Source organism: Ictalurus punctatus, chromosome 26 (genome assembly GCF_001660625.3).
Source record: "Ictalurus punctatus breed USDA103 chromosome 26, Coco_2.0, whole genome shotgun sequence".
NCBI lineage: Eukaryota > Metazoa > Chordata > Actinopteri > Siluriformes > Ictaluridae > Ictalurus > Ictalurus punctatus.
This window is the reverse complement of record NC_030441.2, coordinates 11997884-12022924: the sequence shown is the minus strand read 5'-3', so window position 1 is coordinate 12022924 and position 25041 is coordinate 11997884. Positions and strand designations below refer to the sequence as shown.

The 25041-nt window shown below is 40.5% G+C and overlaps 1 protein-coding gene across 2 annotated transcripts in view; it reads right to left on the bottom strand.

Moving 5' to 3' along the window:
- The window catches only part of neurl1aa (neuralized E3 ubiquitin protein ligase 1Aa), a 108178-nt gene that overhangs the window by 7294 nt on the left and 75843 nt on the right, over nt 1–25041 (bottom strand). For both annotated transcript variants that reach the window (XM_047151386.2, XM_017457888.3), the window contains exons 4-5: nt 7129–7821; nt 648–800 (exon numbers count right to left, since the gene is read on the bottom strand). In XM_047151386.2, the coding sequence (XP_047007342.1) occupies nt 648–800; nt 7129–7821 (846 nt within the window). The remainder of the gene's footprint in view (nt 1–647; nt 801–7128; nt 7822–25041) is intronic.

The following is a 25041-nucleotide window of genomic DNA, read 5'->3' as shown; positions in this document are numbered from 1 at the left end:
GCTCTAATAGTAGTTCAGGCTATAATTTAAAACACAGGTTTATATTTACGTGTTTTTTCTAATACAGTATTGTTTCTATAGTAACAAATCATGCACATAGACTACATGGATATATAATAAATAGATTAACAATGTGCTGTTATTTAACAAAGGAAAATGTATAATCATTGAAGTTTTCTGTAAGGAGACATTTATTCAATATGTATAGAGTGTTTTGTGTCAGCCTTTTGTGAACAGTCAGTTTTCCACCAAAAGAAAATCTGAGGAAAAACAGAGGTCTCTTTTCATTTTTGTCTTATTAACTTCAAGAAATAGAAAAAGAGAGGCTACTGACTCTCTATATGACTGTTTATAGCTGTTATAATTTGTTCTGCTGAATTTCCACAACATTAAGTGTGATTATAAATAGATAAAAAAAAGTGTCCCTGATTAATAAAAAACTGTAATCATTGGCAAAATGTTATAAAACGAATAAAACACTTTGGGATGCTCTGCTATTGGAAAATACTCAACTATAGAATAGTAACATTCGGTACCTCTTCATGTTGAAACATATCACATCACTCTGTCATGGATTATTTTCTATAACAGCATGCGCCATGTCATGCTTTATTGCTTACATAAAACAGAACAGATCACATGCTTGCCTGTGACGGAGGTGCAGAAAGCTCCAGAGCAGCCTGCATTTATCATTGGCTCTGAGCTGCCACTGCATAGGCCTGCTCCAAGTGAGTGAGGTGAGGAAGAGGAGGGTGAGCTAGGGCTGGATGGGCCTTGAGTATCACTCGGGTGGATAGACCCTAAAACACATGTAAAGACATGAAAAAAAAAGATGTTAATTCTGGCATTTCATTGACTTATGCAACTGACATCAATAATGAATAGCATTAACAGCTTTAATCCCCAAATGGGGGTCAAATAAGGAAAAAAGCTGAACTGCATGCTCCAGGATCATTTGCTGATATTTAGTTGCTGCCCAAGGTGACCAAGATGACATTTCATTGTGATTAAGCATGCACTCACTGGAATGTGCTGAGCCCATATAACTCTTACAGTTTTGTTTTGGCAGGGAGTGTCCAGTGCCCAGTGCGGTTTATAAATTGTCCTGAAGAGAGGCTGGAATCTGAATATGACACCTCTGCCAGGAGGAGTGGTATCATTAACACTTCAGTCAGACAGGACAGCCAGCTCTTTCCACTATCAAGACAATATTTCAAGTAATATGACAGCTACTTGAGCAGCGACTAAGCTACTAAGCAAATAACAAAGCAGATAACGGTCATAAATTTCAATGTTGTACTATTACTACTACTACTGTACTACTACTACTACTACTACTACTACTACTACTACTACTACTACAAGCCATTTATAATCAGAAAATACCATAACTGTTCTACATAGTGTCACAGAATGCAAGAAACCCTGCTTCAAAATGAGGTTGTATGGAAAATACTTTGTATATAGCCATATCTATAAAAACAACAGGGTCACAAATATGGATTTACACGTGTTCCCCTGAGGTCTACCTGTATCTGATACCTACTGTAGAATGCAAGGTCCCACAATAATCTATATCAAGCCCAATGAACGTGTGGCCCAACACACACATGTTGCAGACTGGACACAAGTGAACATAGAGCTGGGTGTTATACAGGGTAGGACTGCAACAAAGAGTGATCCGCCATGACATCTGGCATGCCATTACGCTGTTTGATCATTACACACAACCAGCCATTTTAAATCCTCCACTGTGAGTCATCAGCAACTGCCTCGAGACTACAGGGGCCTGGACGTATCCACACCATCTCTATCAGATTAACAACAGGCACGAATGTTGACTGAAGGAGAAAATGAGAGAAAACTTCAGGAATCTGGAAAGACAGCTGTCTGATTCCAGAGACCTTTGTTATGTGTTTATTGAGAACTATGTGGCTCCATGGCTGTGAACTACATACAAAGGACATGCAGTTCTTTTCAGTAACATATACAGTATATTTGGATGGTTTTAAATTATTTCAGTACTACCCCAACTGAAACAGCTAAATTGTTGCTTGGCCTTTGGTGATCTTGGACAACTTGAACATTCATGTGTACTTTGATGCAGAAACATTACGAATAAAAGATAAAGCACCATTCTTACTACATCCATAATTGTGAAGATGTACTCTCGATGGGACAGTGGCTTTAAAATACAAATTCTGAATTTATCCATCCATCCATTTTCCATGTCTCTTATCCTACACAGGGTTGTGGGGTGCCTGGAGCCTATCCTAGAGAACTCATGGCACAACTCAGGGGACACTCTGGACAGGGTACCAGCCGATCGCAGGGCACAATCGCATGCACATTCACACACTATGGACAATTTGGAAACACAAATCAGCCTATAATGCCTTTGGACTTGGGGAGGAAACGGGAGTACCTGGAGGAAACCCCGAAGCATGGAGAGAGCATGCAAACACTGTGTACAAACGATGGTGGTGGACTGGAACCCCAAGCCATGGAGTTTCAATGCAAACGTACTAACCCTAAGCCACCGTTCCCCCAGACTGAATTAATACTGAATTTAACCTTTGAGAACAACAACATAGCTAGTACATATATAGTAAGATGTATGGCTTTGTGTACATAGAACAGTGGATGATCACTTGCTTTCTTACTGTACATAATCTACTTATTTATGTGGTTGTCTGGGAAAAGCCCTGGGAAAAGGTGTGGTTGAATTCTGTAAAACAATTTGAAAACCCTAGGGTTAGGGTTAATCTAACCCTAATCCTAACCCTAAGACTTTCATATATGTAAATTGTTTTATTCACTGTTTAAATCTTACTTAGGCTATCTGCCTGCAAAGATACTATTGGGTAGGGAGGCAGTTTGGAAAAAAATTCTCACACAGTGAATGTCACACATTGTTCAAGTTGTTGGAGAGCTACAGTATGTCCATTATGAAACAGAATTATCTCTAATTAATTAAGTTTTAAATCAGATACTGGGTTTTAAAATTTCCATGATGCTCCTGCAACAATCTTTATGCAGAGGAGGAATTTCATTAAAGCTTATTGATCCTTACTACCTCATTTTTCTCTGTCTTTTTATTGTGGATATTATATTGGAATGTGGATGGAGGTGGAGACTCAAACATCTTAAGTGGATGATGCATAGCTGTAAGGGTTGTTGAGAATGAAGGTGAGCATGAATAACTTGTGACAATTCATCAAAACAGCAGTGTATCACTTGATCTGAGGTGATCCACCTCACCACGCATTTGTGTCTTTGACAGTTGCGAGTGGATAGCACACACGATGGACTCATTATCATATAGAAAAAGACAGAGTGATGAAGGAAGAAAGAGAGAGAGAGAGAGAAGGAAGACAGAGATGGAAGAAGGATGAAGTGCTCAAGTGAATGTGGGTGGTAGAGGTGTTGATTTGAGTGTGAAAACTCTTTGAAAGTGCATAATACATAACCCTCTGATTAGCATCATCTTTTCCTGATATCTTGATTGTCACTACTGTCACAATGTCAGTAACTTTAGCTACGTTTTTGCGTAATTTTTTTAACATGTGTGCTTGAGGAGTTTGATCTAAATATTACACAGTGTTCAAGTCTTGCTCCTGTGTTAGAACAAAGCGTTTCAGCACTTCCTTTTTTGGCATCATGCAATTATTGGATATTACAATGATAACATAATTAAGGATGCACCAATCCTGAAACTGGTATCAAAGCTCGAAACATTGTTCAATACTCAACAATCCAATACTGCTTTTTTCACTGTCATAAAGTAATATATTTGTTGGAATAATGAGCTGAAGAAAAAAAAAAAGCCCAATTTCACATTATATCATAAAAATATGTAAGTCCACTAGTTATGAAAAATCCATTCTAATATAGATCCAACATTTCTGGGTAATCTTGTTCTGATGCTTATACTACATAAGGAATCAGTTTATTCCTAAATATAATCCAACATATTTTATGATAAATACATAAAAGTTTATATCTTTTTATGTGACATTATACCTCTGGAGCTGCTGAGGGCCCTCACCCATGAATACTAAGACATTTCCATCATTATCTCATCACTTCTTGATATAAACAATTCACATGCTATATAAAGCACCTGAAATCATGCAGACACTGCAAAGTCTTACCGTTATAACTGTGTTATGAATATTCTGAACATTGCTTTGTTCTTTCAACTTCTTTTTGGATTTGCCCTTTGTTGTATTGCATACTGTCATGTTTGACATTGGTTTGTTTTTCTCCATGTTCCAGCTTGATCACCTGCTAATTTCCACTCACCACCATCCATCCATCCCTCCATCTATTCATTCCATGCCGCTTATTGTACCAAGGGTCGCAGGGAGCCCGGAGCCTATCCCTGGGAAGGCAGGGGACCCTGGACAGGGTGCCAACCCATCACAGGGCACAATCACAGACAAATTACGGACAATTTGGAAATGCCCAACAGCATAAAACACATCTCTTTGGACTGGGGTGGAAACCGGCGTACACAGAGGAAACCCATAAAGCACAGGGAGAACAGCACAAGCTCTTCACACACAAGGCCGAGGTGGGATTCAAACCCCCAATCCTGGAGGTGTGCGGCAAACATGCTAACATCTAAGCCATGTGCTCCCACAAACTGACAGCTACCAACTGGAGAGGATGAAGGCTACCATGTGTTTCCTCAGTAACATGTGAAGCCATCCAACTTTTCAGATGCTGTGTCACAGGGCCACATAACACACTCAGAGGACAGCATTATCTGCCTTCTTCTGCATACATGAGCTCACAGATGCCTGCGCTGGCTAGATCGCTGAACAAACAGATGCCAAAGTAAGGAACATAAATTCATATCACTAAACAAATAAACCTTCATAAAAATCTATTTGAGAATAGATCTAACATTACAATGATAACTGGCTTATGGCATAATGGAGTCAATAATACCAGTTTCAACATGTTGTGTTAGTCATAAATTCTTCTTAGATGAGGTGCTACATTGTTAGCATCTTAATTAACACATAAGATTAGAATGTTTTACAGGTCAGATTTGTGGCATCAATAGGAAAATGTCAACTGAGACTTTTCTAAAACGTTCAAAGCAGTTTGTCTGATCCAGTTGGTTAAATTCGATCTCTTTTGAAATCTTATCTCTCTTGTATTATTATGGTCAGGAAAGTACAGATGACAAGTCAGGGCTGCATAAAAGTCACTCTTTCTATGCATAATTACAGGCTGCTATAATAATACAGGTGAGACTGCCCATATCCATGGCTATTGCACTGCTGCAAGGCATTGTGCGTTGTCTGCTAACAAGATAATTAAAAAAGTGTGTGCACATTGATCGGTTGGGGGTCATGACAGGCAGGGCAGTTGTCCTACTACACGTACCTGGATGACTTTGGAATGAAACGTGACAGCGGGAGCGAGGAAGCCTGACTGAAAGAATGTCTTAGAGACTACAGCAGAGCAGCAGAGAATAAGTGTGAGAGAAGGACGCGGGAGAAAGAAAGGCGTGAGATATTAAAGCTGGAGTGTGAAGTGCAAATCGCCCACTCTTGTGCCGCCTCGTGAGACGAAGTGAGGGGATAGAGTCTAATGAGATGAGGGGATGGAGTCGGCAGAGTTGGGAGGGGGCGTGCTGAGTGGAGTGTTAGGGAGAGGAATATGCTTCGAGTGACACAGACGTGTTAGAGTGTGATTGTGGCTCACATAACACCCACACACCCTCCTGTTGCACTTCCTGTTATTAGAGTTCTCTCTTTCTCTCTGCTGTAACTAGCTTATTTACCTTGACTGCATATACCTCTGTCCTCTCATTGAAGCAAGGTATGTGGGTGGTACTAATGAGGCTTTCAAGTGGATTAAAGTCTTTAAAATGATCTTTTCAAAGCCAAATGGTATAAGAAGGGAATTATATTCATCTAAGAAGTCTACTTTATGACAATGACTTAATCCAATGGCAGTGTAGAAATGGTTATGTTTGTTGACTTTGATCTATTTATAGGAAATTGTACTTTCTATTAAGTCATGTCTGAATGCCCAGTGAGAGGCTGAAAAAGCATAATAACATACTGTACACATGAAAAACAGCTGTTAGTTAATAGCAGTCTAATAATATAGTTTATTATAGTCTAAAGTAGATTAATAAAAAATTTAATCACAGTTATAAACTCACGCAACCATGTTGGACTGTAACCTTGACAACAAAGACAGGCATATATTCACACTTTACTTTAGGAAGTATTTGCTACAATTCCCAAATATGTTTTAATCAACACACACACACATTATATATATATATAATATCAGAATAATAGATTTGACCTTGCATCTGGACTCTATTGTTGTCAATTAGCTCTGTGTGAAGGTGAGGCTAATGTGTGAAAGCTTATATGATTCTGACAGTGAAAAAGTACAGCACGTTTGGCTGCATAAGGCAGGGATTGTCAATCGGTCTGAGGTAATCTCGTAAGGGTTTTAACACAGACACAAAAAGTAGTGTAGACAAAAATGTGCTGCATGTACCCTTGTCTAACCTAGCTGTAATTGTAGTGTGTAATTTTAATTTGACATTTTTCCAGCATGGAAATTAGTTCAATCCACAGCTATGAGGGCTATATATGTATATGTATATATACAGTACAGGTGCATCTCATAAAATTAGAATATCGTGGAAAAGTAAATTTTTTCCTCTAATTTCATTAAAAAAGTGGAACTTTCATATATTTTAGATTCATTACACATAAAGTCAAATATTTCAAGCCTTTTTTTGTTTTAATCTTGATGATTACGGCTCACAGCTCATCAAAAATCCGGTATCTCAAAATAGTAGAATAAAGAATTTTGATTGAAATTGAAGTTTTAATTGAAATTGCAATTCACTTCACAGGCAGCAGAAGGCTCGAAAAATTAACAAACTGCTCCTTTAATGCTTATTTAACTAGACTCAATGAATACTGGCATACATAAAGCAATTATGTAATGATTCATGAAAAAATTTGTACAATAACACATTAGCTTACATTTACACTGACTTAATAAAATGTTAAACCGTGTCATTATATTTACATACATTACAATTTCTATGTATGTATGCAGTCTTAAACAAGCACCTACCCAAAATCCTTAGCTGCGTGATGGCACCATGCAGCCCAAAGAACATCCAGAGTGGGCGGGAGTTATCGACACATGCCTGCATGCCTGCGCTGGTGCCGTTCTGGCTCAGGATCAGCTCTCCATCCTGTGTGAGGAGGAAGCTCAGGACATCTCCAGAGTGGAGCGAAGAGGGCACCTTGCACACAGCCCAGAATTCCTTGCGGTCCACCAGCTCCTCTGGGTTTGAGGGAAGCTCCATTGGGCGCAGTGTGGCGGGGTCACACGAGGTCACACCATAGGACAGTGAGCCTGAGCGAGCCAGGCTTGACTTGCTCACTGTGATGTAGATGGTCTCTGAGAGGCGCAATGGACGCTCGGTGAATACCAGTGTGCCTTCTTCTTCGTGCCCGTGACCGCAGCGTGCCACTGTCTGCTCATCCACGGCTTTAAGGTGGCTGCCCCGCAGCTGATGGAAACGCAGCTCGCTTTCCAGGGCAGCTGGGAGGAACGAGTTCAGAGAATTTTGTGGAATGGGGCGGGAGCTGGTGATGGGTGCGGATGGGAGGCGGAGTCTTGCCTCGTCTCGTGCCAGGTTGAGGTCACAGAGGCTGACGGACAGGCGGGAGGACTCTGCCTCACGTCGCAGGGATGAGGGGCCTCGTACTGCAGTGAAGGAACGTGGACGGAGACAGTCTGGAGGGATGATCTCACTATCTGGGAGTGGGAAGAACAAAACAGGACATCAAAAGTTAAAAAGGAAAGTTTAGGCCAAATCCATGCATCAGGGTTGTGAGTACAATTTTATATATAAACATATATTTTTTTTTACATATTTCTATATTTCTCTTCATTCATAGTTTATATCTATAGTCTACAGACTGGTTCACATGCATCACATCTGTAATTCAGAATTTTCCTCTTTAATGTATTTACCAAAACATAATTACATTTTGTGCTAATTCAAGTCCCTTACGCTATTATATACAGAAGAATTTGTTGAAAATGTGTACTCTGCCAGTTAGGGATGCATCAGTACTGATACTAGAATAGGGTATTTGTGAAAAATGCTCCAATACCATCCATCCATCCTCTATACCACTTATCCTACACAGGGTTGCAGGGAGCCTGGAGCCCATCCCAGGGAACTCAGGGTACCCTGGACGGGGCACCAACCCATTGCAGGGCACAATCACACACCACAGACAATATAGAGATGTCACTCAGTCTACAACACATGGATGGGGGGAGGAAACTAGAGTACCTTGGTGGAAACCTCCGAAGCATGGAAAGAACATGCACACTCCATGCACCCAGGGTGGAGGTTGGAATCAAACCCCCAACCCTGGAGGTGCAAGGTAAACATGCTAACCACTAAGCTACTGTGCCCCCTGCTCCAATACCAACCCAATATCCAATCAAATATCATACTATGTAACATAAACCTAGTGTACATTTCCATACTAACAAACAGATGCCATGAAATGACAGAGATCTGGACTTTGTTCACGGCTATGCTCTAAAAAAAAGCAATTAGTGTTATCTATAGCATCTTTCTACCATAAAATTAAATACTTTATGGCACCTAAACAGAGCTAAGAGGCTAACCTGAGCACTCAGAGTGAGCAGTTCAGTTCTGCCAGCACTGAGCGTTGAGACACGCATATTTCCTTTTGCTAGGTTCTACACTTTGATCGAGAGTCAAGATGCAATTTGTGGCACCAAACCAAAAGCACTATGAATTAATGGTAATGCTAATTAATGCTAATTAATGCTATTGGTAATTAATGCTATTGCCTTGTTTAGTATGGTGTTTTTACAAATGCATACTTTCTCTCACCTTTACAGTGCTATGAAATTTTAATGCTATACTTCAATCCTCGACTTGTTATCTAAATTAATTTTTTTTTCAATTCTGTTTTATTATGAACTGTATGACTGCAGTTAGCAATGTAGTTAGCAGTGACTCATAAATGGACCCTAACTCATTCATAACCAATTAATTTGACTGCAACTTTAATTAAAGAATGCAAGGAACATGCGAATATCCTGACATTAGTGGCATGTGCTTGTGCTCATTATATTTTTTTCCTAAACATAATACACAGCGCTATTTTTAAACACTTGTGTAGGTGATCTAATAAATATAAGTTTTCCATAATGGCTGCCAAACAGTATCTCTTTGCATTCTCTTCCTTTTATAACTATTGCTGCTTAGAATAGCAGTGTTACTACTGTTTGTGTGTAATGGTAGCTAGTGGGCTTTAGCTTTGCACCACACAACACTCTTCCTTTGCATTCAGAAATACCAGCATGACATTACACTATCCAGTTAAATACTCAGACCTGCAGCTCCAGTACGAGATTGAGCGTGTGAGAGTGGTCTGTATTCAGCCTTCATCTGCACGTTCAAAGACTTTCAAACACCTGCCCAAAATAACAGTGCTAAATGTGGCTAGTTCATCATCTAGTTCCTATTGGCTCCATATGAGAAGTGATAGCAAGCTTCCCCAACATCCTGCACTGCAGAAAATAGGGCCATAGAAGTGAATGTGGACAGAGTGTAGGGGAAACTACAAAAAAATGTACGAAAGATGAAGAGTGAAATTCCGATTGGAAGAGAGACAGTATAGACTTATTGTACCTCTTTTGAAAAAAGAGGGACTTTGATATTACCTTCTTGCTTTCCATTTTTCTGAATCAGTGGCAGCCATGAAAGCAATTGGTTGAACCTCTAACCACAGACAAACCCTCTTAGACTCAATTACTCCTCAAGCGAAGCAAAGAAAGAAAGGAGAAACAGATAGAATTGAGAATATGATATAAACCCTTCAGATGTCGCTGTGGCTAAATTTGGGAAAACAGACAAAATTGAGATTTTCTGTCAAACGTTGACATCTCTACTTGTCATCTCTACTAGGTTTTAATTTAGGCTCTTTTCTTGCCTTGGCTGTCACAAGATCATGTTGTGCAAACAGCAGTAAATGAGTCAGTCAGTAAATGCAGACAAACGTATACCTAATCAATTCAGTTAGTAATCAGTTACTGCTGTTAAAATGTCCGCAATACTCCTGCACCATCACATCATCATCAAAACAGAGAAGAGAGCTTACACACTGTGCACAGATGACAGCAGAGAAATGTTTAAATGATGTAAAAAAAAAAAAAAAAAGACATTAATAAATAGAACTGAATTAATCAGCAGGTTTTTTTTTCCTGTACAGATGTTAGCATGTACAGATATCAGCTGAGTGAAGAGATGATGATGATGCTCATGTTTAAATACTGGGAGAGATTTCTAACTCAGAGACAGAGACTAATAATCAAAATAAGAACCCATTTCCCATCCATCCATCCTCTGTATCGCTTATCCTATGCAGTGTCGCAGGGGAGCCTGTAGCCTATTCCAAGGAACTCAGGGCATGAGGCGAGGGACACCCTGGACGGGGTGCCAGACATTCACACACTACGGACAATTTAGGAATGCCAATCAACCTACAGTGCATGCCTTTGGACTGGGGAAGGAAATCGGAGTACACGGAGGAAACCCAGAGGCATGGGGAGAACATTCAAGCTCCATGCACACATGCAGAGGTAGGATTCAAACCCCCAACCTCAGAGGTTAGCCTAACCCTAACCCAAGAACAATTAGGTAGTAATTATTAGTTATTAGGTAGTTATTATTCCATAACATAGATTTGGTTATAAATCTAGAGCTACATGAGGCGTCTTCCAGTTGCATTGGAATTAAATCTTTAAATAAAAAAAAAATCCTCTTTTTCACTTTGGGGAAAATCAGACTTTAACATGCTAGAAGTTTACTTCTGGTTCTGTGGCATATCTTATATCTTAAAGTTTCAGATATTATGGAGAAGCTAGTTGAGAATGTGATAACGAGGGAGAACTGAGCAACTTAAAAGATCTTTTCAAGATGGTGCAGACTTGCAGAAAAACAGTTTTCTATCAGTCACAGCTATGAACATTTGTATGCAAATGAGTTCAAGGTTTAGAAAAAGTCTGTGTACTTCTTGTGCATTGTGTAGTCTACAGGGGTTTGAATAACTTACCCCTAAGCTTGTATGTACCACTGCATCGCTGTACTCTATTTACTTAGCAGTCTTGTGTAAGAATTTGAAGAGATATATCTCTAACAGTGATTTGGATCAGAGATTTAAGAGCTCTTTTATTATTATTATTATTATTATTATTATTATTATTATTATTATTATTATTATTCACAAAGCTGCAGTTTTTGTGTTATTTCTTGGTAAAATCTCTCTCGAATTGTTGGATTTTTTGAATTGCAGATAATTTAACTATGGTTCCCTTTCAAAGGGAACTCAATGTTGCGTGAGCTCCATGCTGTGGGAAGCTCCCTCGCATGTGACCAGCATCTGAAGCTTGTGTAACATCATGCCTGATGTGGAAATTAAGCGCATCGCGTATTTTAAAAACGGCACTGGTGAACCGCACCGTCAGCCTTATCATCTTCAGCGAGACTGCTTCTTGGTTGTTTGTGTAATGCTCACAAAAGACTCTTCATTTAGTCATCTTTTCAAAAAAAGAAAGAAAAACTCTTACTTTACTCTGTCCTTTTAAAAAAATAGAAAAAAAGAATAAGTGAGCGAGAATTCAGGAAGTGTGTCACGCCTTGCTCCCATTTCATCATGGGACACACACACACACTTTCTGTGTGAAGTGTCTAGCGCTGGAGCACACCACCGCAGCCCACGGGGGGTCTGACTGCACGCACTGTGAACACCTTACAATCAGGCAGCTCTGCTCGTGACTCGCTCTCTTCTCGGGCGAAGGGAGTTGGGTTTCATAGCCTTGTTGCTGAGGCAGCCAGCCAGCTGAGGTCCTGAGGAGCTTGTATGGATCTAGAAGAGAAGCCGGAGATGAGCGCTGCTCTATCTCTTGCTCTGTCTTCCGGGTCCGGCTCTCTACCGGATTTTGGAGCTCGCATTGCGGCGACTCCTTCCACTATGGAAAGCCAAAACACCCTCTCTGACTCCAAGGAGCCAGTAGGGGATGCCATTACACCAAAAACAGAGAGCAGCTATCAAGCAAATAAAGATATATTTGAAGTGATTACTAGGGCAGTTGAAAAACTAAATCTAGACTGGCCCAGGGAAGAGGAAGTGGCTCGTAGCAGGCTGGATGAGCACTTTCTCAACAGTGAAAATAAATCTCCCTCACACCACAGAAAACTACCCTTTTTTCCAGAAGTGCATGATGAAATATCACGCTTCTCGGGAAAACCATACACTAGCCATGTTTATAACCCCGCGAAATCTGATTACCTTCCGAAGGTGGAGGAGGCACTTGTGAGCCACCTGTCTCCATTAAGTACAGGTAATTTAGGGGGGCCGGCTTCCAAGCCATGTAAGGCCACCTCGGCGTTGGTGGGCAAAGCCTATGCGGCAGCAGATCTTGCTTGAGGGTCACTGCATACAATGGCAGTGTTGCAGGCCTACTGAGCAGACCTGTTGAGTGAGCTCAACACTGGGGAGGGAATTGGGCCCGAGGCAGTGGCATGGCTGCGCCACGCCACGGATTTGTCTCTCTGGACGACCAAGCAAATGGCTTGTCATATCAGCCATTCAATGGGTAGCTTGGTTGCGGCAGAGAGGCACCTATGGCTCAACTCAACCTCTTAGGGATGGGGACAAAGATAAGTTGTCCTTGCTGGATGCCTGTGTTGAACCTTCTGGCGTGTTTGGCGGCTAATGCCATCACCAACTGGTTTTGTGAAGCAAAACAGCCAACAGTGGCATTCAGCTAGTTCCTTCCCCATCGTGTCGAGTTTGCCCAGGCATACTTGAGTGGAGCCCGGGCCAGCGCAAGTGTGAGGCACAGAAGGCAAGTGTTGCGGCCCACCTCCCCCTGCAGATAGCCAGGAGCACCAGGCAGCCACAGTCGTAGCCTGCTAATAGGCGTGATCTGAGAATGATCATAAAGGCCAAGCAGACAAAGAAGGAGGGGTTCTGATTGGCCATGGAGGGATGTATCAGGGGACCTGGGGTTGTAAGGGCATATAGCCCCCAGTACTCCTGTAGGGCCTCCCTTAGCTAAGGCTATCCCAAGTTTTTAGTCTTCTCTGGTCAGCAAGCTGTCACAGGCCAGCGAAAATCTGATGTTTTCCCTCCAACAGAATGTGGAAGAGTTCTTGGGTTCTGTCTACCGTAGAAGAGGGTTACGGGTCCAGTTCAGAGCTCGACCCCCCCGGTTCAGAGGTTTGCTCACCACAGTAGTCAGCACAGAGCAGAGCCCGATGTTAGCTCAGGAAGTAAGACCCCTCTTGGACAAAGGGCCATAGTACATGTACCCGGTTCCTTGAGGGAGGGAGGTTTTTACAGCTGTTATTTCCTGTTCTGCAAAAAAGATGGGAGTATTCAGCCAATTTTAGATCTGTGTAATCTGAACCATACTCTTCGGACATACAGGTTCAAGATGCTGACACTCAAACTTATTGTTCCATAGATAAAGTTCGAGGACTGGTGTGAGACGACCTAAAAGACACATATATCCAAATAGAAATATCACCCAGTCAGAGGAAGTTCTTGTGGTTTGCGTTTGGAGGCAATATTGGGTTCTTACCTTCGGGCTAGCTTTATTCCCTCACACCTTCACAAAGTGCATGGATGCTGCTCTGGCTCTCTTGAGATTCCAGGGCATCCATGTACTAAACAACTTGGATGACTGGTTAATTATAGCTCGATCCAGGGAACTGGCATTTCAACATCGAGATATTGTTCTCCTCCACATGAAGAGGTTGGGGCTCAGGTTGAACCTCAAGAAAAGTATGCTTTCTCCAGTGCAGAGGACAACTTTTCTAGGGGTTATATGGGATTCTACAACGATAAGGACGTTTCTATCCCCAACACGTGTAGGGTCAATCCTATCAACATTTCTAGAATAAGTGGGGAATCATGATGCATCGACCTCATGTCTTCTTGTCAGGATCTGGACTTCAGGTTTTATAAACCAGCACCAGCTTATGATTTCATATCACTTGCAATCGCCTAATCTTGCAAAACCTACCCTTCATGCCACAGTTGTCTCACCTGTTCCTGTTGATGTTTCGAAAAAAGTTCAGACTATTGCTGAGAAATTTATTGATAGATCTTGAATTCAGATCATCAAATGTGTCAAACACTGGTATAGATTGTAGAAAAAGTGATATGTTGATAGATCTATGATAGACCTATAAGTAGACTTTTGGTTAAGAGAAATGTGTTATACATTAGAATCTGTAAATCATATCATAGTGAAAAGTTGTGGCTGGTACATTTCCAAGCCTTCAATATGAGTGCAAATCCAGCTTGAGAAAAAGTTTTAATTAATGATTTGTCAGATTGCTGCCTTTTAGCAGACAACTTTGTTGGCTCTTTATCAAGATAAGTGACAGTCATATATAATGATTCCCGTCATTAAACATCAAACAATAAATGTTATAAATGTCCAACCCGAACCATAATGTAGCTTTAATTCATTCAAAAGGCACCTTGACAGTGGTATAGTTATGTTCTTGCTGTGGGCAACTCTAAAAACAGAATATGTCAATGAATGAAGCTGAGTTTGAGAACGAATTTATGAATTTACCTAATTACTGGGAACAAAAAACAAACAACCAAACACATAACGTTAAGCTGTTCCCAAAAACAGGTTATTTCAAGTCTCACCCCTTCTTCACTGTATAATCCCACCTGGTTACTGTAGACTTGTAACTAACAACTTCTGCTATAATCATAAAGAATATGATACTCATACTGAACATAATTTCTTGGACTGTTTTGACTTTACAGTGTACAGTTGTGAAAGAGTAAAGTTAAATAATGGTTCCTTTCAAGGTTTCTTCCTTGTGTAATCTTAGGGAGTTTTTCCTTAATACTGTCACTGCTGTCTTGCTCATTAGGGTCCTAAATCCACATCCAGATTTCTGTACAGCTGCTTTGTGACAATTGTCCATTCAGCTAATTAGATACTGGTGTAAAAATGGCTAATATAAACCATTAGGCCCATTTCTATCAGGAGTAAGGGCTCCATTCCATTACCACCAGCTGTCACCTACTATCTTTCCAAACCCCTCTGAATGTAAACAGAAATAAAAGGCTTCTTCTGAATCCAGCATCAAGGTCCACTGGGAGATTTTCTGTGCCATGGTTCTCTGCTGATCTTCACTGCTTTCAAAGAAATAGCTCCTGGGTGAGTCGTGATCCTAAACTTAAATCTGTTATTCTCTGTAGCTTCACAGAACTGATAATCCAGCACTAAGTTTACCCTACTGACTGTGACTTTAAAGTCCTCGTAGCAGCACTTTCATGCTTCAGAGATCCGGCTTTAGTTACAGTGACTGGAAGTTGAGTCTAAAATATAAACACTGAAACTACAGCGCATAGCTTAGACAACCTGGATATCCAGACAAACCTGAAGGCAAAGGTCTATGCAGGCCTATGAAAAGGCCAGGAAAAGTGAAAGTTAATTACTGCCCAACTATACTTCAGGTGAAAAGGCATTACATAACAAGCAAAGAACTAAAGAAAGTATATATTTAGGCAAGTTCAAACTCAGTGGAGGCTCCTCAAATCTCACCAGTGATGGCAAATATAAATTTAAAAATGGATGGCTAGCTCTCTTTCATGTAAATATGGTAGATGGATCTGTGAAGACACAATCCATCTATCTCTCTGTAGTCGCAGATTCCTGTCTGACAGGAGTGGAAAACGATGTAGTGTTCAACTGTTATAGCCCATCCACCTCAAGGTTCGACGTGTTATGTATTATGAGATGCTTTTCTCCTCACCACGGTTGTAAAGAGTGGCTTTTGAGGTACTGTAGCCTTCCTGTCAGTTCAAATAAGTCTCAGGCCATTCTATTCTGACCTCTCATCAACAAGGTGTTTCCACTAACAGAACTTGATGTTTTTATTTTTTATTTTTTCACAATTCTGTGTAACTTCTAGAGACTGTTTTGCATGCAAATCCCAGAAGATCAGTGGTTTCTGAAAGGGTCAATCCAACACGTCTGGCACCAGCAACCACGCTACGGTCAAAGTCATTGAAATCACATTTTCCATATTCTGATGTTTGAAATTTATCGAAGCTCTTACCTATATCTGCTTGATTTTATGCATTGCACTGCTGCAACATGATTGACTTATTGGAAATTGCATGAATGAGCATATAACCTGGTTACAACATTTTGGCTTAATGTCATGCTTTGAAATTCAATATTTTTCCCATTTGAGCAACAATACCCTGTTCAAGGCCTCGCCTTGAAGTGTGATATCGAATGAGTGTCCCTTTAGAAAAAAAGTCAAAGCAAGTAACATCTCGGTTCAGCCACTGATGTCTTCCTTACAAACAAGGAATTCTGAACAGTGATTGGACAGACAAAACAAGCCTATTTTCCCAAGATGATCTTTTAAAGAGAAAAAAAGCCCAAAGCTTGTTAGTGCATAGAAAGGCGATGATCGAGGTGGTCTGCGGTAATTATCCAAGAAGTGAGTGCTCCTAAAAAGAGCGTGGGGATAGCCCTCAGGCACAGGCTCTTATATGACTACAGATAGTGCTTATTAAAGCCATTCAGCTTCAAACAGAAAGAGAGAGGGAGAGCGCGAGTGTGGGAGATACTCTTTTGATAAGTGTACTGAAGTCATTCTCTGGCAAGAGTGCAGAGGGAAAGGCATTTTTAGATTAAGGAAATTAAAGAGACAATGATGTTACACAAAGGAGGGCTTATCAGAAATTAAATTTTCAGATGAGGCAACAGCCCACACACATCACACCAATACATTTTTTCACCAAAATCTCATGCACAGAAAACTTCAACAAAATTGATTCCCCTTTAATGCTGTATTGTTAAACTATTTTTTACAACTTCTTCAGTGTGACCTAACTTTAGCTGGATGTCTAAGTAAGGAATACACCACAACTAGGTGTGCTGATATAGGAACATAAAAAGGATGGGTTGATGCAGCAGAATGTGAAGTGGAGTTATTGTTACAATCCCAAAGTTGATTATTTTCCAATAACATTGTGTTTTTCCCTCCTCCCATACCACCTGCAATTTGCCAAGGATTACATTTTTGTTGATTAAAGAATGACACAGTAATTTTTAATGTATTTATAGTGATATTCAATGTTGCGGAACATTCAAGAAATAAGTTAGTTACTGTTATCACTTACTTATAAACAGGCATATCCTCAGCAGTATTTTTCCCCTCTCTCTTGAAGTCAATAAAACAAAACAACAACAACAACAACAACAACAACAAATAAATGCAGCTTGGCATGTAAAGAAAAAAATTCCTAACAGTTACACTGGAGACCATATCAACAAGTTTTAAAATCGGTTTATGTAGAGCAACAGCCATACAAGTCCCGGTGAATAAGCTGTTACTATAGAAAACTAACCAACATCTTCTGACCAATCAGAGGTAAGCATTCAGTAGAATAGTGTAATTGTAAAGTTCTATTACTACTATATGCCTGCTGTTATGATAGATTTGCCAATCTGTAGTTAGCTTACACCCTTTTTTTTCATCGGAGCTTCAATATATTGTCTATAAGAATAGACTTTTATCTAGTACACCCTTTTGACTCTTCCCTTTAGCTGTGTGATTAAGGGATCCCAGAGATGACATCATCGTAACAGAATTGGCACATGAATGCTAGACCCATTACAGTAAAGCCTTGTTATAAATTGGATTAGACCTCTGCCTGGAGACACTGCCTCGTCCTCCTGGGGACAACCACAGAGGAGAATCCAATTTGGGCAGAAATGACATATGGGTGGAGAATTCAGAGTGGGAGAGACACATGATGGAAGAGGAGGAAAGAATAGAAAAATAATGGAAAGGGATGACAGAGAGGGAAAGGGGTGAAGAAGATGACGAGGAAGGTTGCTATACCGCAAAAGTTTTAAGATTTATGTGGAACGTTCATTGCTGAATAATTAAATTGTCTTTTTGTGAGTCGATATGTAAATCTAGAGAACACACTCAGCTTTTCTTCCTCTGTTCCTGGTTTGTATGCTCTTCTGCTTAATCATGACCTAGAAACAGATCCAATTTCACCCATCGTGTCAGACAGAAAAGCTCGTATGCCACCATAGCAACCTGAAGGAGATGTACTAAAAACAAGGTCTGGTTATATGGATATTGTGACATTTACTGTAGTGAAAGCATCACTAATTGCACACTTCTGTTCTGCATCACTTGTGGGGGTTTCTTCCCCCCAAAATACTTTCTTTGTTCTTAAAAAATCACTTTCATTGTCTGTGACTGAACTGGCTTTGGGCAGTTTCATAGTGGAGAGACGAATGGAGGGATGAAGCAGCATGAGGAAAGGAGTGCAGGGTATCTAAAGACGTGTGTGACCAACACCAGCTGCTGCCCCTGTAATTGTTCCGCACCTGCTCAGCCGCCAATCGACTCCATTCCCTTTGTCCCATTGGCACTTTTCAGGAGAGGGCCGGTGCAGCTGCGAACTGATTGGCTGAGGCTAGATTCTAATCTTCTTGAAAGAAAGAGTGGACTTCAAACAGCCAGAGTGTTTTGCTGTTTTCTGAGGCGATAGGAATCCAAGCTTGACCAAAATGCTGCGACTGATGGGGAGCAGCTGCACACACACACAGAAGGCAACGTATTTTTAACGTTTTTCTTCTTTTAAATTTAAAAAACAACAACTCACAGCTTTTTTTAGCATCAGGCCCCCATCACCTGTTACGGTAAACATAAAAAGCAGGCGGAAAATAAGCAGACGTGAGGTTCGATAAACAAAAGAATCTGCCGCTTAAATAATCGCTTGAGCAAAATGGTGTTTAAGCTGCCACTGAAAAAAAAATATCCAAATAAGGCAGTGGCGTGATGAAGCAGCTTTGCATTGCTAGTTTCAGTGGAAAAGCTGGCCAAGGTCATGACTCTCTTTCACTCAATTGTTATTGCTTTTTCTAGTGATTTTTCTCTTTTTTAAAGCCATCTCAATCTCTCTGTTTTCCATATTGTCTGAAGGAAGAATTTGGTGCTTAGTCTGGTTTTATCCACAGAAAGAATGAGACAGAAAAAAGGAGGCTTATATTGGTGCACCTGAGAGAACAAGGAGAAGTTGGGAGGAAAAAGGTGATCAAATGACAAGCAAGAAATCCAAGACTGCATGATGCATGCATGGTGGGTGTGTATATATGACTGAGAGATACAGCAGACAAAGGTTACTGGAGGTTTATATGGAGAATGTTGGCTGTCTGCCACTCCATCGCTTTTGAAAAGAGCAGGAGCCTTCCAGGCAGCACATGGCCACGACAATAAGACCCAACAAATACTCAATAAATCACAAAAGCCCCTTCCTCCTGGGATATAATGCTCTCTCTCTTACTGTTAGTCCAGAAGCCACCTTCCTGAAGTCAACTATGAAAACAGGCCTGGCCAGAGCAGCATGCTCCATAAGTTCCCAATCAGCTCTGTAATAATTAACTAATCAAAAATGTAATAAAATAAAGCCTTGGTAGTCTTCTACTCAGCTGCTGACTCCATGTTTTCTGTCAAATATTGGACTAAGGGATAAATCCAATTCTCATCAACAACAAAAAAGCATAAATCTTAAGAGAACTGTAATCGGAAGCTTGTAAAAGTTATATGGTTCTATGTAAAAGTTCAAGGCTCTATGTAGAATCTTGAATCTGGAGTTACCCCAGAGGAGCAAGCTTAATAACATATTTGGGGTTTTTTCCCCCTCTATGAGTGTCCTGGATCATTCATTACATTCATTAGGGCTCCAGATTGATCAGGGTGCAATGCATTCTATTTTTAAAAATTTTTTTTTTACATTTTTTTAATCTTTTTTTTAAACCCATTTGAGTAAGCCCAAAAGGCCAATGTAGAACCCAAGAACAGAGTGTTGTTGGTTTTTATTAGACTGAGGCATAACTTGTTCAAGTTAGGAAAAATGGTTCATCAAGGTTTCTTTGTAAAGTTAAGCATTCTTCCTAAAGAGATTATCCTTGGAACCCACTCTGATAGGATTGAGAAAAGTTATACATAAAATCATTATGGTTTCCCTCAAAGGAACAAGCTAAAGAATTCCTCAGAGTGTGTTCCAAGTAGACATCAACCTTGCTGTGATTTATCGATCTGAAGCAGAAATTCAAATGTGGGCTCTACTTTTGGAGAAAAAAAAGGGTCATCAAAGGTTCTTTGGATTATTCCACATTCTTCCCAAAGGGATCCTACTTGGAAGCCTCCTAAAAAGATTTGGGAACATTTCTACACAGAACACTTCTTCCCACAGTGGAACAAGCAGACGAATGTTTTTAGGGTTCTAGATGTTTTTAAAAGTGCACTTGAAGATTTAAAGTTTATTTCTAGGAGCAGGTTGTATTAAGAAACAAAGAAACTAAGAAACAAAAGCAACATATAGAATCCTAAATGACTCTTGGGCTTCTCACTTTTGGAAAAACACTGGAAAGCAAAGTTCTATGTAGAAACTTCAACAAAGTATCCCAAGAAGGATAATTAAAAAAAAAAAAAAAAAAGCCTTAACTACCCTAAGAACCATTTTTCTTCATGGAAAAAAGTTTAATCAGAGTTTAAGGAATCAAAGTTTAAGGAAGCGTTTCTCTAAGAAACAGCTTGTGGCATTATGAAAGATCCGACATGGTTAATTCTCATTTGTATGTTAATGCAATGACGTTGAAATGACAATCCACTCTCTGCTCCTTCCTTCGCATATCCGACATGGATGTTTATCTGATGTTCTATAAACTGCTGTTTGTCTTGGCTCTTTTACGAGCTCTGAAGTACTTTTTCTCCATATATCCGAGAGAACCACACCTTATCTCAGCTGCAGAGTTCCATGTTTGGCCACCCAGAAGACTTGGCATGGCTCAAAAGGGAGGAAAAAGCGAAGATCTAAGTTTGGGAGAGCAAACTGGAACGACACATAAAGACAGGAAAAGGACTGTGTTCTGATTTAGAACAGGTCACGGCATTTCTTCCCGGCACCTTGAAAGCTCTTCATAGAATTTCCTGTCAACGCGTGATGCTCGTGCAGGAAATACAATCAACCTTACTGACACTTGGTCACCTATTTCCCCCTCTTTCTCAAAAGACACAATAAAGATCCAATGAACAAATTTTGCTCAGCCAAGTTACAAAATCACACAGCATCTGCTGTTCTAATTTCCTAAACTCTCCAGCCCTGGAGCAGCCTGTCTTCTAAACAAATACAACTAGCAATGTTTATGCTCATAATGGGAGCATGGAGACTGCAGTTCCTCACTCTGATGCTAATTCCACTTAGGTAGTAAAAACAACCCATTTTACAGTTTTATTTTTGACAATCCAGGTTCCATTAAGAGATTTTTAATTAAACTTACCATCCTGGAATAGCCTTCTTCAGCCATCTCAAACCCTTGTGTTGATAAAATTCTTTAATTAGTCGGTCACGATCGTAGGTAGAGGTGGATGCAAATGCAGAACTGAAGTGAAATGTTTAAAAATTTACAAAACAAAACAAGACTTACATGAAACAGGTTGAGCATAACCTGAAACTAATAGACAGACCAAACAGCACAAGTCAATCCGTGCAGTGCAGAACATGACTATATATTCACCAGTGCTAATGAGCCAAAATGTGAATCATGTGAAACAAGACATGTAACTAGGTGCAGTGGCTCATGGGAATTGTAGTCTCTAATCCTTCTCCGCTATTTACATGACAGATCCCCCCTTTAACTCGGAGCTCCCGAAGCATATAATTGGTTCAGGAGGGGGGTCTGGACCCCCAGACCAGATGTCCTTAAAAACTTCCATTGTGGGTCATCCCTTGCGGGGCTGGACAGAAGACGCTTGACGTGTTCTCTGAGGTTCAGATCTAGGGAGGTCTCTTCTGCACCTCAGAGAAATGATGTGATATCCTCGGCCGGACTTAAGCGCAGAGCAACGGCTACTGCACAGCCAGAGAGGGGAATGAAGCTCAAGGCAGAGCCCGAAGAGGGAGGGACATTCACCTTGAAGCTAGAGGGGGGAGCGACACTCTCTGTAAGGTCAAAGAGGAGAGCAAAGTTCTCCATGAGGCCAGGGGGGAGCGATGCTCTGGAAGCAGAGCAACGTCCTCAGCTGAGCAGGATGGCAGAGCAATGTCCTCAGCCGAGCAGGATGGCAGAGCGATGTCCTCAACTGAGCAGGAAGGCGGAGCTTTGTCCGAAGAGGAGTCTGGCGTAGTGATGTCCGAGATGATGCAGGGAAATAAAGCAGAGCTCTTGGCTCCACCGAGAGGCAGAGCAACTTCCTCACTGAACAGGGATGCTGAGCAGCATCCTCAGTCGAGCAGAGAGGCTGAATGTCTCTGTTGACTCAGTCGGCTGAAAGAGATCCACAGTAGGGGAGGGAGGCAGTTTGATGTCCTTAGTGGGGCAGGGAGGGTGGGAGATGGTTTCAGTCTGGTTGAAGGCTCCTTCTTGATATACAACCTGAGGGAGTACATCACGGTGAGCCATTCTCAAAGATTCTTCTAATTCTTCTTGACCTCCTTGACCCTGAAAAATTCTGCTGCATACATTTTATTGGGTCTTGCATTCTGTCATCATTGTAGGTAGAGACAGATGCAAATGCAGAACTGAGCGTGAGCAGTGGAGTGCATCACCTATTGTTTTCTGTGTGACGATGGTACCTGCTGCCTCCAAGTGTTTCTGGAGCTCTTTCTGGGTAGTCCTTGCCTCTTGAGCTATTATTTTGACTATTCTTCTGACTCCCCTGGTCAGAAATCTTGCGAGGAGCTCCTGTGCGTGGCCGGTTGATGACGGGATGATGTTGCTTACACTTGTGGATAATGGCCCCAATGGTACTTACTGGAGGATTCAGAAGTTTTGAAATACGTCTGTATCCGATTCCATCAATATGTTTAGCAACAATAAGGTTCCGAAGGTCTTGTGAAAGCTCTTTGCTCATCATGACATGTTTCTTATGTGACACCTTGGTAATGAAAAGCCTTTTTATAGACCATCAATTTACTAACCCATCTGATATTATTTTGCACAGATAGGGGGTATAGTTATGTACGGATTTCAGCTGGTTCCTTGCCTTACCTTGCCTTGGAGAACTGCTTTTCCTTAGCATGTTCAATTCTTTTTTATTGTGTCATTCCACTTTATTACACATAACTTTATTTATGGACTTTAATATTGTGGATATATTTCCAGATTTCTTGAGTTAAAACTGATGTCTGTTGAAAATTCCATGTGAATAGCCTCATTGGAAATATATTTACGGAAAAAAATGTTGACGTGTCCAATACTTATTTCCCCCACTGTAAATATTCTTGACCTCTTGTTCAAATAGCTAAGTGCCCCATTATTGAGTCGCTGTATTATCATATTGACAAAAAAAATATTCATAGTCAACACTTCATCAATTTGCAGGAACATTAACCTTTTTGGGCACAACCATAGTTGCCTCATACTCAACCCCCCCCAACAAAAAAAAAAAAATCTGGATCTTCCCATAAGTATGTGAATGCTATTGCTGTGACTTTGGATTAATTCAAATCATTACTTATGTAAAAATATATATATATATATTGTTTAAAATTAGAACTTCAAGGATTCTGCTTTAAAAAAGTATTTGTTGCAGTGGCCAAATCACCAAATACCTTATATTTTGATAGAACATGTAGAATATGTTAGATCAAAAATATTATATATCAGTTGCTGTAGTGAGTGCTGGTGCTTATAGATATTATGTATTAGTTAGCCAGTTCACAAAAAGTGTGTGAACGTCTTTTTGCAAAGACATATATACTGGCTCTCTTCTTCTTCTCAGTGATAAGTGGGTGTCAGAAATGGAAAGTTGTGCAGCACCACCTTGTGTACTGGGGTATTTCTGCTTTTAAATAAGTGCCATCTACTGTCAGTGAGTGAATATGCACTTTCATTCAGTTCGTCACCCGCGTTTAATGCATGGGTGTGAACACAAAAAAACAGGCAAAAAATGGACCGTTTTTCTGATCTACAAATTATTTGAAATTCACCATTCCCCTGTAAGGAAAATAATCAACAAATGGTGCAGATTTCAAATGACTGCCAATTTCTCCAGGACTGGCCGTCCCAGCAAATTCAGCCCAAGAGCAGACTGTCTGATTCAAAAAAGAAGTCTCCAAGAAACCACAGAATCTCGTAATAAGTCTTGCAACTGTTGGTGTCAAAGTGCATGCTTCTATAATCAGAAAGAGATTGCACAAATTTGACCTGCATGTGAGGTGTGCAAGGACTTTGCAAGACTACAATGAGCATATAGGCAAACACCAGGCCTTTTGGAATAATGTGCTCTTGGCAGACGAATCATAAATAGAATTGTTTGGCCACAGTGACAGCAGACATGGTTGGCACAGACTAAAGACAGCTTTTCAGGAGAAGCACCTCATACCAACTGTGAAGCATGATGTTGGAAATATTGTGACTTGGAGTTGCTTCACTGCTTCAGGGACTGGACAGCTTGCATTCAATGATTCAACTATGAATTCCACATCATATCAAAGAGTGCTTTAAGATAAATTGAGGCCATCTGTCCGAAGGTTGAAGTTAAACTTAAAGTGGAAATTTCAACAGGATAATGATCCTAAGCACACTAGCAAATCCACCAAGGAATAGCCGAAAACGAAGAAATGGAGGGTTATGGAATGGCCTAGTCAAATTTGATTTGATTTGAATCCCATTGAAATGTTGTGTGGGGATTTGAAACGGGCAGTACATGCAAGAAAACCCTCAAACGTCTTGCCACTGAATGAATATTGCATGGGAGAGTGGTCAAAAATTATGCAAAAAGCAATGCACACTCCAAATATATAGGAACACAGCTCTAAAGACAAACCTGACATTCCAAATCAGGGATTGCTTGATAAAAGTACTCACATATTGTCTGGAACCAATGAGAGTAATACT